Genomic DNA, 16,948 nt, shown 5'->3' with positions numbered 1-16,948 from the left:
AAGTTGAGGTGACTAAACTGCTTGGAGTAACCCTGGATTGTAAAATGTCATGGTCAAAACATATTGAGACAACAGTAGCTAAGATGGGGAGAAGTCTGTCCATAATAAAGTGCTGCTCTGCCTTCTTGACAGCACTATCAACAAGGAAGATCCTACATGTCCTAGTTTTGTAGCAACTGGACTACTGTTCAGTCATGTGGTCAGGTGCCACAAAGACGGAAATTGCAACTGGCTTAGAACAGGGCAGCATGGCTGGTCCTTAAAAGTACATAGAGAGCTAACGTGACAAAACTGCACATTTTAGAGTGGCCTATTATTTTCCCCAGCACAAGGTGCACCTGTGTAATGATCATGCTGTTTAATCAGATTATTGATATGCCACACCTGTCAGGTGGATGGATTATCTTGGCCACGGAGAAATGTTCACTAACAGGGATATAAACAAATTTGTTCACAACATTTTGGAGAAATATTATTTTGCATATGGAGCAGTTCTGGGATCTTTTATTTCAGCTCATGAAACATGGGACCAACACTTTACATGTTGTGTTCATATATTTGTTCAGTATATTTCTGGAGTAAGATAAATATTTCTCTGATATAATTCTAATGTTGAAATTGTGTTTTGAGGGTGAGTGCAAATTAAATGGCTAGCTAGTTTGCTTGGCTAACCCAGAATCTGACAATGTTTAATCTCCTCTTTTTAGCTCCCCATATGATCACTGCTTTTTGGCGAAGTTAACTAGCCATCTTAGCATAAAGAGTGAACAGATTAATCAGATGCGTGTGAAAATAGCTACCTAGCTAGCTATCAAATTAGGTTGCCATTAGATAAACTGGCTAAGCTAGCTGATGTGTAAACCATGTAGCTACCTAGCTAAGTAACGTTAGCTAGATCAACTGGTCAGCCGAGCGCAGAATCCTCCCACTCCACTGCTCTCTCTCACTGTGGGTGCATTACTCTCTTTCACTGTGTGTGTGTGTGTGTGTGTGTGTGTGTGTGTGTGTGTGTGTGTGTGTGTGTGTGTGTCTAAATGTCATTCTGTTTTCATGACAAGGTCTACAGTGCATTAGGAAAGTATTCAGACCCATTGACTTTTTCCTCATTTTGTTACAGCCTTATTCTAAAATTGATCAAATAATTTTTTTTTATTTTTTTTCCCCCGAATTTTCGAATAGATGGAGGTAGTGTTTTCTATAGAACCCATTTTATTCCACCTTTACTTTTCAACAAAAAATAGATAAAGAATTGTGCAAGAGAGTCAGGATCTAGCTGGCAGGTAGGACGAAGCTGACTGCATACACACACCTGCAGATGCAGAACCCTGTGGCCAGGCCTGTCGCATTGTGTACCATCACACTGTGGTGGTCCAACATACACAGCGAAGGAAGAGGCATGTATTAGCTTAGAATTCTAGAGAGAGAGAGAAAGATTTATTTCCCTGATCCGAACCGGTTTAAGATGGTTTACATAATAAGGAGAACAAACGTTTAAGCTTTTGGACCGAAGGCATGTTTAGAAATTAACCCTGTCCAAAGCAGTGAGTCCTGATCCTTTTCCTCATCTGAAGACACTTCATCCAGACTGTTAAACGTTAAAATCTTCAGAGGAGCAACATTCCCTGAGAGAGGATCAAACAAACTCAAGAGCCTTAAAATGACAGATAGCTGGAGGCCTTATTTATCTGTTTGCTTGTAAAATCACTTCTCTTAGGCAGAAATAAAGTACATTGCGCGTTATATTGATGTTTGACGTATTTTCTCAGACCTGGCACCCATAATTTGTAAAGATTTATGTTCGTCTCATTCCACAAGCCATTAATGGAATGTATTTGAAAGGTGCAATATGTAACTTAAAGTGATCTGACCAAATTCACACAGAAATGTGAGGTATAGGTGTCATTCTCATGGAAAGCAAGTCCAAAATGCGGTAGATCTGTTCTATGTGCGTTATTTCTATGCTTCTCATTAGGGGATGCACGATATATTGGTGAACATATCGGAATCGGACGATATTAGCTAAAAAAAAGTCTAGTTTAACGCCCCGATGTGCAAAACCGATGTCAAAGCTGACGTGCATACCTATATATCGTAGGTACATGACGTAATGACGCCACGCAAAATGTTGCACTATACGTGCAACACAGCATTCCTAAACAAGCCCACAATGTCTGCCGTGTGGATCGAGCAGTCATTTGAAAGTGTAACAGAATTTCAGTGAGACAACTCAAAGGTGAAATCCATTAAAGCCAAGATAATGGAATTCATTGCCCTTGACAATCAACCGTCCTCTGTCGTTGGCGATGTTGGCTTTCGCAGACTGGTCGAACATTGGTACACACTACCAAGTGTGCTATTTTTCAGATGTTGCCTGACCGTATTAAACAGTAATAGCGTCACTGCTATTAACAACATACAGTTGAAGTCGGAAGTTTACATGAACGAGTTAATGACTCCAACCTAAGTGTTTGAACCACTCCAAAAATGTATTGTCAACAAACTATAGTTTTGGAAAGTCGGTTAGGACATCTACTTTGTGCGTGACACAAGTAATTTTTCCAACAGTTGTTTACAGACAGATTATTTCACTGTATCACAATTCCAGTGGGTCAGAAGTTTACATACACTAAGTTGACTGTGCCTTTAAACAGCTTGGAAAATTCCAGAAAATGATGTCATGGCTTTAGAAGCTTCTGATTGACATCATTTGAGTCATTTGGAGGTATACCCGTGGATGTATTTCAAGGCCTACCTTCAAACTCAGTGCCTCTTTGCTTGACATCATGGGAAAATCAAAAGAAATCAGCCAAGACATCATTAAAAAAAAAATGGTAGACCTCCACAAGTCTGGTTCATTCTTGGGAGCAATTTCCAAATGCCTGAAGGTACCACGTTCATCTGTACAAACAATAGTACGCAAGTATAAACACCATGGAACCACGCAGCCGTCATACCGCCCAGGAAGGAGACGGGTTCTGTCTCCTGGAGATTAACGTACTTTCATGTGAAAAGTGCAAATCAATCCCAGAACAGCAGCAAAGGACCTTGTGAAGATGCTGGAGGAAACTGGTACAAAAGTATCTATATCCACAGTAAAACGAGTCCTATATTGACATAACCTGAAAGGCCGCTCAGCCAGGAAGAAGCCACTGCCCCAAAACAGCCATAAAAAGCCAGACTACGGTTTGCAACTGCACATGGGGACAAAGATCGTACTTTTTGGAGAAATGTCCTCTGGTCTGATGAAACAAAAATAGAACTGTTTGGCCATAATCACCATCGTTATGTTTGGAGGAAAAGAGGGACGCTTGCAAGTCGAAGAACACCATCCCTACCGTGAAGCACGGGGGTGGCAGCATCATGTTGTGGGGGTGCTTTGCTGCAGGAGGGACTGGTGCACTTCACAAAATAGAGAGCATCATGAGGATGGAACATTTTGTGAATATATTGATGCAACATCTCAAGACATCAGTCAGGAAGTTAAAGCTTGGTCGCAAATGGGTCTTCCAAATGGACAATGACCCCAAGCATACTTCCAAAGTTGTGGCAAAATGGCTTAAGGACAACAAAGTCAAGGTAATGGAGTGGCCATCACAAAGCACCGACCTCAATCCCATAGAAAATGTGTGGGTAGAACTGAAAAGGCGTGTGTGAGCAAGGAGGCCGACAAACCTGACTCAGTTACACCAGCTCTGTCAGGATGAATGGGCCAAAATTCACCCAACTTATTGTGGGAAGCTTGTGGAAGGCTACCACGAAATGTTTGACCCAAGTTAAACAATTTAAAGGCAATGCTACCAAATACTAACTGAATGTATGTAAACTTCTGACCCACTGGGAATGTGATGAAAGAACTAAAAGCTGAAATAAATCATTCTCTGCTATTTTTCTGACATTTCACTTTCTTAAAATAAAGTGGTGATCTTAACTGACCTAAGACTGGGAATTTTTACTAGGATTAAATGTCAGGAATTGTGAAAAACTTAATTTAAAATTAGTTGGCTAAGGCGTATGTAAACTTCCGACTTCAACTGTACATCCTATGGAACGTTTGGGTCTTTGCGCGTCAAAAAAGATACAGTAGCACTGTCAAGCTGTGCAAACAAGCAAATACCGGCCACGAACGATGTGTTTACAATACCGTGTTGGTAATAAATCATAATTTGTTTGACAGCAACTTCTGGGGTAGCTAGCTTTAGCTTGGTACCTAGCTAGTGCCAATACAACCAGCCTGAAAACAAATGACCAGTAGAACCTGCAGTCATTTTCATTATTCTTAGCAATGATTCAGGAATCCTTGTGAAATATTAGCTAGGTTGCCACTTGTTCGCCTATTGAAATTGAACTTAAGTTCATGAAAATAAATAGCTAGCCAGCTACTTAACCCTGTTGCCCAAAGCTAACGTTATAAGCGGCCAGCTAGTTTAATCTGGCTAGTGAGGCTCGACCGAAGCGGGTTGGGTTGTGAAGCTAGCCACAATAAGGATTAGGCACAATAGTGGATTTTACAGTTTGCCTTCAAAGTCCACTATTGTGGTTAATCCTTATTGTGCTAGCTTCACATAGATGGGTCCGACCGCCTTTAATCAAATAAGAACCGTTTTATAAATTAGGGTTATTTTAGATGACACCTAGCTAACTATAACTACTTAAACAGATGTTGTGTTACTTGACACGTCAAAGTGTTATTTGACATGTATCTTTGATACAAAGACCCAAACGGCGTTCCATAGAAAACCTGGATGAGAATGAAACGACTGAACAAATTAACAATGAAACAGAACAGCAAGTAAGTGTAAGAAATAGGTTTAGATGATATTTTACTGGTAATGGGGGACATACGTAAATGCCAACAAAATAACTTTTTGGTCAGTGTGGTGTGCGCAACCTTGATTTAACTAGGCAAGTCAGTTAAGAACAAATTCTTATTTATAATGATGGCCGGACGACACTGGGCCAATTGTGCGCCGCCCTATGATACTCCCAATCACAGCCGGATGTGATACAGCCTGGATTCGAACCGGGACTGTAGTGACACCTCTTGCACTGAGATGCAGACCACTGCGTCCGTGTGTGTGTGTTAATTATTTAACTGTACTAGAACACTTAAAAGGCCGCTAAAATTTTAAATATCGGTTATCGTTGTCAGTTTTGTTGGCAAGGAAAATATTGGATGTTGGTATCGGCCAAAAACGTCATATCGATGCATCACTACTTCTCATTCTTAAATTTCATTTTTGCATCTTTTACTTTTGTACATCAACTTCAAAACAGCTGAAAACTAAATATTTTTGGTTATGGAAAACATATTTCACAGCGGTGTAGATGCTACAGTATAGTTGCTTGTTGTGTCACAAATTTTAATTATGCGAACTATTAGAATTTTAGAAAACAGATAATGGGGGAGTGATTTCTGCATAATGCATCTTTAAGTTTCAGATCCATTGCTTAGACCGAATTTGTGAGAGAAAAAAAAAGAGACAGAGTTAAGGTTTTTAGAGACCGGCACACCAGGAGTAGCGTTAACGCAGAATTCAGTGTTTTTCACGCAGAAAAAATAAAGGAAAAAATAGATATCTTGCTGCGTTTTGTAAACGCAGATTTAAGATGCTTTTTTTTTGTCATTTCTGCTCGGCATCAGACTAATGTATAGCTAATTTTCTCCAGTGATTTTCTTGGTGTAGGCTAATTTTCTCTAGTAAAAATGTAAGATTAATTTCAAGCATAACATTAGGACATGTACAGGGATGCAAACTGGTGAGGACCCAAAAAGGTGACAGTTGTTTTTGCACCGAAACATGCAAAAAAAATCCCTGCTAGGGGGAAATGCAGGTTTTAACTAATTAAACAACAAAAGAATATGATCACATGATCAGTCTGTGTTTACAATACAAAGTGATTAATGTGAAGCTAATTCACGGCTAAAAGATGTAAAGAAAGCAATCCAATGTTATTTATTGCCTAGACTAAACCGCAAATGACACTCACGCATTGAGAAAAAACAATACACTAATATTGCAGTTAGCCATAAGTCTTTATAATAGAACGCTTGTGACCACACACACTGCACTTGTGAAAAAAACATCTTAAAAGTAGAAATAGAATGAAAAAGGCATTCTATTTTGCTCTATTATAGTGGCCACTACAGTAGACATTGATCATGTGCACAAGGCTACATGTGTGCAAAAATAACATTCATCCACTCTATTGAAAAAGTGAGAAAGAGGGAAAGTGTGTGGTGTTGCTTTCAACTCTGTGGCATTCAGTTTAAGCCAGGCCCAGCTCCAGCTACACTTGATCCCTGAATCCACTTGTTTCACAAGCAACGCCTAATTTTCACCTAATTCTTTCATTCTGAAAATTAACCACATATTGTAGAGTGCGGCAAATAGCAAATAAGTTGTCTCCTCTCTTCAGTCGCGTGCTGCATTCTGTTATGTGAACGATTGGCTGAGCCTTAGATACAGACAGTATTGCTCCAAATGCGCATCACTCGTTTGCTTACAGCCAGTAGTGTGATCCAAACACCCTTTTTTTGCAAAAAAACACCTTGCTTTTTCATTGTAAGCTCATTTCCTTGTGTGGCTGCTTGCCAAATAGTGTTGCACTTCGGATGAAAATGAAGCTATTTTCTACCGAATGTTTTGCACTAATTAATTTTCTGTGTAGAAAAACTAGCTGCGGACCTTGACTGTCAATATCAAACGCAGGTGGAATGGTTTACAATGCAAATTTTTGGATGGCCCGCGTTTTGAAAATGCAGATTTCTTAACTCTAACGCGACCTCTGGCACACTTGACCTTAGGATTCTGCCATTGACTGTAAATTCATGCTCCAAAAGAAAAAATTAAGTTATTTAATAAGAGATAAGTGGATAACAAAAGATGGCCCAAATTTGGCAAAGAAATCCCTCATTCCATGCACGATAAAGCTCCTTGGGTCCTTTAGCCTAGTCATTCATCTACAGGAGCAGGGCAGTTGTGTGATCAAACAGGTGAATTTGAAAAATTATATTTCCATCAGGGACCATTATTCCTTATTTGGGGATGAGAGCGTTGCTGGGCTGTGCGTATGTGATCATCGAGTGACCCAGTGATGGATGTGGTGGGGTGTTTATCATCTTGACAGACCTACAGCCTGATGACTGATGGGAGGGGAGAATCAGCAGCACCATGACCTTTTTTTTTTTATTATTGATGGGTTAAAACACACCACACACACACAGGGAAAATTCCATTCAATAGGGCACATCCACCAATATTTTATGGCACATCTGCATTGTAATCATTAAGCAACGAACAAACGTTTTACAACGAATACAAAAAAATGAATGTTTCTTATTGGACAAGCCCAGGTAGTCCTTCCCTGTTTCAGTCCGTTGTCTTCTGTTTGGTTCCTAATGAATACGACCCAGCATACCCTGTACCAATCCCACCTTACATATCTTTGCCACTCACAATTCACTTTATTCCCTCATTAAAACATTGAGGGGCTAGCCCAAGGATTCCAAAACTTTTTTAACTCGGGCCCCCTTTCAGCATTGGGTTACTAATAGCTCCTCTCTGGGTAGGCTAGTGCTTTGGCACTGCATCTCAGTGCTAGAGGCGGCACTACAGACCCTGGTTCGATTCCAAGCTGTATCACAACCGGCCGTGATTGGGAGTCCCATAGGGCAGCGCAAAATTATCCCAGCATCGTCCGGTTTAAGGTTTGGCCGGGGTAGGCCGTCACTGTAAATAAGAAACTGTTCTTAACTGACTTGCCTAGTTAAATAAAACTTGTGAATAAGGAATGAACTCTGAATACAGTGGCCTCACCGCCAGCCTGTAAACGGGGCTTGAAAACAAGAGCTACTATTAATCATGATCACTGGCCGTAATGGAATGCAATCGGCACGACTTAATGGTCCACTCGCTCTCCAAACCGAAAATGAAAGGATGACATTTTTAAAAAGGGAGGGGGTTAGCGAGTGTGTTTCAGGTTAGGGATCAGCGTCGTTTCGCACTCCCGGGCAGACGAGGGAACAAGTCGTCACTCAACGCAGGGCCTGTACGACTCCAGCATGTTCAAATATTTAAGGTCCGCCTGGATCTCTGAATATTCATGGGATGTCGTCCTCATCATGAGATTGTGAAGGACACAGCAGCAGCGTCCCCGGAGTGTAATCCAATTCTACATGTTCTTGCTTTATATTCCAAGGACGAAACCGGGCCTCGGGCAGAGTGAGTAAGTGGGGCCGAGCGGGCGGATGTTGGGTTGGAGGTGAAGCTCGCTGCTGCCAGAATGAGATGAGGGATGCGACTGTTGCAGCCATGTCACGAGAACTGAATTTGAAATGATGACCTCAAGCCAACACTGCCCATCTACATTGGGCCCATGCATGACAATAGCTCAGTTGAACAGTTCATGATGCCTTCTCTAATCGCTCTTGCTTTGTGTCCGTTTCTAGATAAAAGGGCCAAACTTTCCAAACAGTGAAATAAACTGATATGTTCTAGTGCAATATGGATTATCACCTGAGCAAATAAATCTCAATTTATTTCAAACAGTGTAACTGAAAACTAGGCTGACTGGCTGCCTGAAACTCCATTCTACTTTGAGATACTACAATATGATATTCTTGTTTGAGTCAAAAGGGTTGGTTTAAGATAGGACAAAAGAACCTCACCCTGGCCGTGATCAGCTAACAATAGCCTAAGACCAATTATAAACCAGGTGGTTCGAGCCCTGAATGCTGATTGGCTGAAAGCTGTGGGTATGACTAAACAAATATTTTTACTGTTCTAATTACGTTGGTAACCAGTTTATAATAGCAATAAGGCACCTCTGGGTTTTGTGGTATATGACCAATATACCACGGCTAAAGGCTGTATCCAGGCACTCCATATTGGCTATATACACCACCTCCTCCGGGCCTTATTGCTTAATTATACAACGGGTGGTTTGGAATTCCCATTGTTAGAGTCTATCCCACCCATTATATACTAGACAACATACACATGGCAACGTTCATAAAAAGTGCCATCGTTTACATCGTTACCTAGCAACGCACTACTACTTTTACAGATCAAATGCCTCATCTGCCCAGCCATGAAACTTATAAACATGAGAGCCACTGTAAAAAGCATATAGACATCTGACATTTGCAACAATGTTGCAATATTGAAATTCGGTCTCCACCTTGTCCCATAATAAAGAACATGTCGGGAGTCGGGAAGAGACAGAAGTAAGGCTTTTCTCAGTCAGTCGAAATCATAAATCAGCATAATTGTTAAGGATATATACAAAGAAATGCAGCTAGTTTGCCATCTTCCCAGCTTCAATCAGAAGTGATTGTGCTAGCTAGCAGGGGGGGACCATTTTTGTTTGCCATAGCAACCTGCAAAGTTATGGAACAATCAACCAGTGCTCGGGTAGTTTTGCTTTACCTGACAGTTAAAATGAATAGAACTAACGACCAGAGAACACCTAAAATTGCACTTGACAACCAGTGTTAGTGAATGTAGCATCCCGTTTTGTCGAAAAATTGATTGTTTGGGAAATAATTTTGCTTTTTAATGCTGGTAACTCGCGGTATAAAAGCAATAATACACTTGAGTCCATGTGTATGACTTTTTTATTATACCATGTCCACAGTCAAGATAAAGATTTCACATGGCCTCTAATGTATTATTGCTTAAGTGAACAAATAAAATAAAACATTTGTGAAAGAATTTAGTTTTCATGAGATTGAATCAAAGGAGTTATTTCAGACCCACCAATACAATAGAGAAAGGCTTCACTTCAATGAGACCCAAACCCAATCACCCTCCCAGGATCTACTTGCTTGTTTTCACAAGGTATCCTAGCAGCGAGCTTCCAGCTGGCACTGTGGAGTGCAGCATGCTTATCAGGTAACAACATCCAAGGTCTGCTGCACCCTTAGTCTCTCTGCATTTACCTTACCCTAGGTCCCCAGCTTCACTCAGCACTGACCAGTCCACAGCCAGCTCTACAGGAGACCTCATCAGGTTTCTGTGAAAATAACTGGCCAGGCCCCACAACTTAAACCAACACAGTCAAAGTGCTGACTGGCTGGAGGATGTTTACTGCCATCTGCTTATTGTAGCCAGGGCTGTGGAGAAGATATTGAGAATGTACCTCTGACAGAACAAACACAGAAAGTGCCTTAGACACAGCCTTGACACAAGCCTCGGAAAGAGGAGAATCACCTTTTACTTTGAGCTCCCTGTAAAAGCTTATTTTTACTTTGAGCTCCCTGTAAAAGCTTATTTGTTTCAGTTGGCAAAGCTAGCCTATATGAAAACTGTTACATCTCAGAAATCCAACTATAACCCTCAACACCCTTTATATTCTTGCAAATTATTTGTGAAGCACTTATGTAGGCCTAGGCCTTATAAAATAATATAATCTTCATTAAGCCTAATTTATAGGCTAGACTAGGCATACTTCATTTAAAGAAATGCCCAAAGTTGCATTGAATCCCAATTGTGAAGAGGCTGCCTATGCATCATTGTGCCATGTCAGATAAATGCCATGATAAGTCTGGTAAAAATGCCATGCATGTCTACTCTGCTGGGACAGTGCCCCAAATGATGAGCTCATGAAGCCATTATAATGGTAATGAGCCTCTCTACTAATGTACAACAATGTACAGCATGAGCAAAAACCACATTGTTGTGATAGTATAACACCCTTAACCAGACGTTTAACACAGCAGGAGATGTGCCTGCATGTGTAAACAAAGCACTTCATTATTGCAGGGGTTTTATCTGTAACCAGTGGAGAGGAACATCATTGCTCTGACCGTGGGTCTTCGCGGTCAGAGCAATGTTTTTTTAGTTTCTTATTCAATACGCCGTCCAGCTGCTGGCGGTAATGCACCATTAACATTGGATGCCAACTGCTGTTAAACCCCATGGAAGATGATGTAGAATACAGTTTAGCAATCTGCTACGGACGCATCTTTGCCAGAAGAATAGGCTACCTGGCGACTTCATGGATCATTTTCATATTTCAGATAGGTCTAGTTTGGGTGGGTTAATTATATACCCCAGTATATAGGCCTACTGGCTATGTCTAAAGATAGCTGTAACATCGTAATGCCTTCCATACTTGTGGGATGAAGATGTAACATTGTGACAAAATAATTACGATATTTGTGAGCAAGAAAAAGGTTAGACAGATCATGCTTTCCATCCAATCCTGCAAGCGCTGCATACAGGTAGGCCGTATGATCCAGCTTTCTGTGGACTCCAGAGAAGTGACATGATATCCCTAGTTGATATTGACTGCTAACATGAATGACTAAGCTCAAAATGCAGGAGTTATACAGTTTATTTCTGTATCTTGCGTTTAGAAAATGCATCACCATTTATGGCTTTAATGGCAGGCTACATTTGTTCAGTGATTGTGCGCGAGGTCAAAAGCTTTGAACCACTTCTTCTTGGGGGTTGTGGATCAAAAAGTTTGAGAACCAACTGACCTACAGTACCATGGTTTCACTTCTGTGGTGAGAGAGGAGGATGGGCTGGTTTCAGTGGAAATTCCAGGACAGCAACAAGGACACAAATAATAAGAGTGCTAAATTACCCTCCAGCAGTGAGCTACCCACCGGCAACAATACAATCTGTATAAAAGGCATCCCTGATGAAAAATTTATTTTATAGGTAATCAATGATAACAACCCATCTGCATCGCCTGCTGATAATGAGGGTAATTTCCATCCAATCTAGATGTCATGAGAGCCAATACCCATTTCAACAGGTCCCAGAAAGTTCAAACTACATGATACCACAGTGTCTACCACGTCAAAAATCAGAGCCATCTACATGTCTCTAGGCCCAAACTTTGTTCACTACTATTGATTAGTTACAGCAGGACATTTGCACATGGTGTGTTGCTGGGGGGGGGGGGGGGGGGGGGGGGGGGGATAGTGACAAGGAGTGTGAGAAATTATTAACAGGCAGTCAGTCAGAAGAAAATGGACCTCAACAAATCACTCCTCATATCTTTACTGGTGAAGGATTGTGAATCAAAGCTAATTAGGTTCTGTTCTCTATCTATGAGGCTAAAGGAAACATTCAAATGGGCTACACTAATTGTAGGCCTAATGGTTGAAATTACACACTCACAGTAATATTAAAATATTTCAGGGACATAAATCTGGTCGATAATCAGCTAACGTGATTAATTTCTGGCTGGGCTTATTAAAAAACACATCCATGGCACTTTTCATGCCTAGCGAGGGAGGGTTATACAGTTTACATGGTATTGGCAGATGGCTGAGAGAAACTGCAGCACTTTGAAGCCCTTTACAGGTTCTAAGGCAGATCAAACTATTGTGTGTTAAAGTTAACATATGCAAAACAAAAACATCGCTTGATAGGTAGCGTTCAAAAATGCTTTGCAGAATGAGTTAGGAAACCAATTTCGCCCAAGACGTAACAGCTAGCTCAGGCACATGAATAACCCATAACTTAATAAAATAAACCATGTGTTGGAAAAATAACATTCTTAAAGTAAAAATGATTTCCAGTCAATTGAAGAATAATAGGCTCTAGTATGGAATTTCAGAATTCCAGCATGGAATTTGGGGTGATCACACATTTTGACCAGTGATGCAATTTGGAATTCTCAGTTAACGTTAGTTAGTTAGCGAAACTATGTTTAAATAGCTATTTTCAATATTCTTTCAGTGAAAACAGGAGTAACCAAATTAGTATAATCTTTGGTAAAGTTACGTCACATGTAATTCCATAGAGCAGCCTACCAGTTCGTTATTTTAGTCGCAAACATCTCAAAGTTAACTTTTTAGCATGTTGCTCGCCAGCGCAATGAGTGAGACGACCTGTGTAACGTTACTTACTCGCCACTCCATTTTCGATCGCGCTTTTGAAATTTGCGAATAAAAAAAGTACCCGGTGGAAGCAAAACTTACCTGCAATGAGAATAATTAATACAGAGCAGAGATGGGATATCGACAAATCCATTCCTTTCTGTCTATTCCAATACTTTTCCTTTAAAACTCGGTTGAAAAAATAACTTCTGCGGCGCTCCAGACAGACAGACCACTCTCCCGAAGCATCAAAACTCTCCGCTCCCTTTTCGCCTCAGCAGGTGCATTGGAGAGCAGGAGTCTAGACACGTGATTTCCGGAGGGTAGGAAAGTCGTGTACCAAGATACTTTCACGCCCCCTGCCGTATTAGGCTATTATGCCGCGTGCAAGTGCTGTCGGAAGCTCCTAGTTCCCAGTGGGAAATGTCACTTGAATGGCCCAAGTCAGAATTACAGGAGGGAAACTACTCGGAGAAAATGTTAGTCGAGTTGCTACGTTTCACCACAGACCTTTTACCCAAAAGATAAATCCGCTTTTGACAATTACAACCTTATCAATATGGATACTGTAGCTAGTCTGACCATATTGTGAATGTTTAACAAGCCAGCTAACTTTAGTATTAGCAGCAATGTTAGCAAGCTTATCAAGCTAGCTACATTCTTACTGGTTGAATAATAATAAGATTTCCAAAGGCTTGAACACAATCATGTTGGACTTACCTCTTCCCAGTTTCCTACAATATTTCCCCCGAGCACGTGAAGCCAGTAATACAACAATGAACACACCTTCCCAATAGTTAAATTGTCATTTTACTGTTCAACAATTTGAAATACTGTAAACAAGACAAGCTATAAAATAGTTTGGAAAAGCTTTAAAACGTAGCCTATGACATTGCAAACATGCTTTTGAACAGCATCAGAGACTGAATTCAACAGCTGTCAACAGCTGTCATCCATATACCTTCTTTTGATTGTGTGTACTGTAGGCCTATGGGTTGTTAAAATATAAAGTTAATTAATATTTACCTGATATGGCCTCTGATGGTGTGAAGGCAATAAGTATTAAAATTACAGAATAGTAAAATCAAAACAGCATTGAGGTAGGATTAGAAAATGTGTTTGTCTCAATTTAAGTGGTAAGCGCAATTCATAATACTAGTACACTGAATAAATAAAACAATTTCTCATTGGAACGTAACTGATGGACAGTACAGCAGGAGGTATCATACAATTAACCCATAAAAAATAAATACAGTACATATATCTTTGTATCTATAAAATACACATAAAATTCCTATATTCCTTATCCATTACAACGAATTATTTTACTCACACGATTACAAATTTTCTCAAGTGTATAGAGTTAATGTTCTTATCATAAAAATAACAAATTCCAGTGACTATCTCACTACAAAAATACATTTAAAAAATGTGGTCAGACATCTTGGTGGACTTTGTTTGCCCCTTCATTCCCATTCCCTCTAACATGTCAGTCACTTAGCAGACACTCTTCTCCAGAGCAACTTACAGGAGCAATAAGGGTTAAGTGCCTTGCTCAAGGGCACATCGACAGATGTTTTACCTAGTCGGCTCGGAGATTTAAACCAGCAACCTTTCAGTTACTGACCCAACACTCTTAACCGCTAGGCTACCTGTCACCCATGAACTATTGCTCGCTCTAGTGGTTACCCTCAACAGCTCAGGGAACCTGGAACAGGCTAATACTAACGTCAACACTTGCTACAGTGGTCCCTAACAGTAAGCCAGGCCTGGAGTGCCACCCCAGTATCCGAGCCCCCCTCTCTAGCCAGGCAGAGCCCAGCCTTTGTGTCTGAAGGGCTGAGTGGGTCTGCCTTGAGGTCTGAAGCCATAGTGAGGAGGACGTGGAGGGACGTCATATCCTTTACCAGGCCCCATCTTCTTTTGCTTGGGCACTTGACGACGCCACAAAGGAGCAGCTGGGTAGATCACCTTTGAACAATAAAACATGCGTCAATTTCAATTATATTTCCCACATTGTCAGTGCTGACCAAGGAGGTATTCTGTAAGGAAACACTACATTACTGGTTGTACCTGGTATGTGTGGTGATTTTGGGGGCAGGTAGGGGATGGACGGGTTTCCCTGAGGCCACTATCCTCATCTGAAGAAGAACCGAAGTGGTAGTCAGACGTCACCCTCTCCACAGCGCTGGTCACCTTCTCAGTCACATTCTCATCACCAAAAAAAACTGGCCACCGTGAAAGCATGGTTCTTCTCTCCATACCTGCGCGATAGTGAAAGGAAGAAGCCAACAAGACTTGTGATGCTCTATCACTGAATGTATATCAACAATTTAGTTACTTGACTGGTAAACAATGCAACAACCGAGGCTGCATACCGATTGTCTACCCATCTCCCAAAGTGTGCACTTGCAAACTCTCCTGTAATGGATTTAACGCCTTCCAGCCAATACTTACACAAACCCAATGCTTTTAAATAAGACAGACTGACCTGCAGCACACCTCCCCAGGGTCTACCCACAGAGTGAATTCTCTGGGCAGGCCAAGGTCCTTGTACTGAACCCCACTCTCCTGGCAGGCCCGCAGCAACTCTGGATCCTCCTTCTGCAACCTGTTCAGCCGAATACACCTGCGAAGTAGAGTATACAATACATTGATAACTCCAATCATACAAATCACTGCATATCAAAAACACACCTTATTCATGATGCCCTAAACTGGAGGTTCATAAAACTACTGGTATGGATGCCAAACCGTGAGAGCAAGGCAACAGACTGGGGTCAGATCAGTAGTTTAGTTACCTGAAGGCCTGTCCTTTGCTGGGGTTGTCAGGGTACCAATGCCCCCTGAACTTCTCCTGCAGGGCAACAGTAAACTGCTCCACAAACAAGTCCAGTTTCTGGGTCTCTAACTTTTCCACCTTTTTGATCAGTCTTTTCAGGAAAAACACCACTGCTGCAATCTCTTTTTTCATCATGTTTCACTGATGTGCTGTAATGATGGTCCAAATTCTGAAGATATACGAGCGTGTCTTTCGTCAGATTAGTAGCTAGTTACCACATTTGACAACAAACAATAAACTTTAGCTTAGCTATAATAGGAAGCAACATGTTACCCCCATGAGTGGTTTCATCCATCAATGAATCTCAATGTCCTTGAAGTATGTAGCAAGCAAAGCCTACCTTACAACACAAAACAGGGTGACAAGAACTCGTTGCATGTAAACATTAAGCTAATTTAGCAGGTTAACTATTGTTAAAGCCAAAGGGCATTACAGTCTGGCAGGTCTTCGTCCAGAAAGGCGCGCTGTGACGCATAAATCCCGTTAAGCCATATGACTGCCCGTGAGTCATAGCTGGCTAGCACATAACAAAACCTTTACAAATTATGTAGTTGTACATGCATTATGCATGTATTAATTGCAGACATTTTGGTGACAACTTTTCAGGTGAAGCTAGCTAAGACAAAAGTTCACAAACAGCATGATCGAAGAACTTGATTTGGGATAGCTAATTTAGCTACTAGACTAACCTTACTGTAGCTAGCTATATTATCTCGCTAAAAACTAGCAAGTTATAAATAATGTTCAAGAAATAAACTACACAGCAAAAGTTGTCAGATTTCACAAAATGACAATAAAAACCAATCATATACCGTATTTGCTGCTCATCAACATGTGGACAACTGTTGCCAACTTGACTCATGAATGTTTAAACCTCATTAGTATTCTGCCAGCGCCACAAACAATGACGTCACTTCCGTGTGGTAATGAAGAAACCTTCAAAAGAAAAGGCATTGAGTCATTTATGAAAACATTTTTTTTTTTTTTTTATAATAATTTTTAAAAAAAGACATGTTGACACTGATATGTTGAGAATATTGTGGTTTAGAGAACTTTTCTACCCGTCCCTTTTAGCGTATTTAGTGAAAAATACTCAGTAGGGCATCTACTAACCAAATACCTTGCCTTCAGAAAGTATTCACACCCCTTGACTTTTCCAAATGTTGTGTTATGGCATGAATTTAAAATGTAATACATAGAGATTGTAAGCGAGTGACAAAACACACAATAACCCATAATGTCAAGGTGGAATTATGTTTTTACACATT

The 16,948-nt window shown here is 40.7% G+C and overlaps 2 protein-coding genes across 2 annotated transcripts in view; both read right to left on the bottom strand.

Annotated features, from left to right (window-relative positions):
• LOC106603525 (coxsackievirus and adenovirus receptor homolog) overlaps positions 1-13,139 on the bottom strand; it is a 106,228-nt gene extending 93,089 nt beyond the window's left edge. The window contains exon 1 of the mRNA XM_014197343.3: positions 12,941-13,139. Within this exon, the coding sequence (XP_014052818.1) occupies positions 12,941-12,992 (52 nt within the window). The 5' untranslated portion in view covers positions 12,993-13,139. The remainder of the gene's footprint in view (positions 1-12,940) is intronic.
• A 493-nt stretch (positions 13,140-13,632) lies between these two features.
• LOC106603526 (protein BTG3) lies at positions 13,633-16,650 on the bottom strand. The gene is given in 5 exon segments (XM_014197344.3): positions 13,633-14,809; positions 14,912-15,059; positions 15,061-15,102; positions 15,330-15,467; positions 15,640-16,650. Coding segments are annotated over 5 exon segments (672 nt in total). The 5' UTR covers positions 15,816-16,650; the 3' UTR covers positions 13,633-14,641.
• Between the last annotated feature and the right edge of the window lie 298 nt (positions 16,651-16,948).

The sequence above is a fragment of the Salmo salar genome, chromosome 04 (assembly GCF_965601325.2).
Source record: "Salmo salar chromosome 04, fSalSal1, whole genome shotgun sequence".
NCBI classification, from domain to species: Eukaryota; Metazoa; Chordata; class Actinopteri; order Salmoniformes; family Salmonidae; genus Salmo; species Salmo salar.
This window is presented reverse-complemented; position numbering and strand designations above follow the sequence as displayed.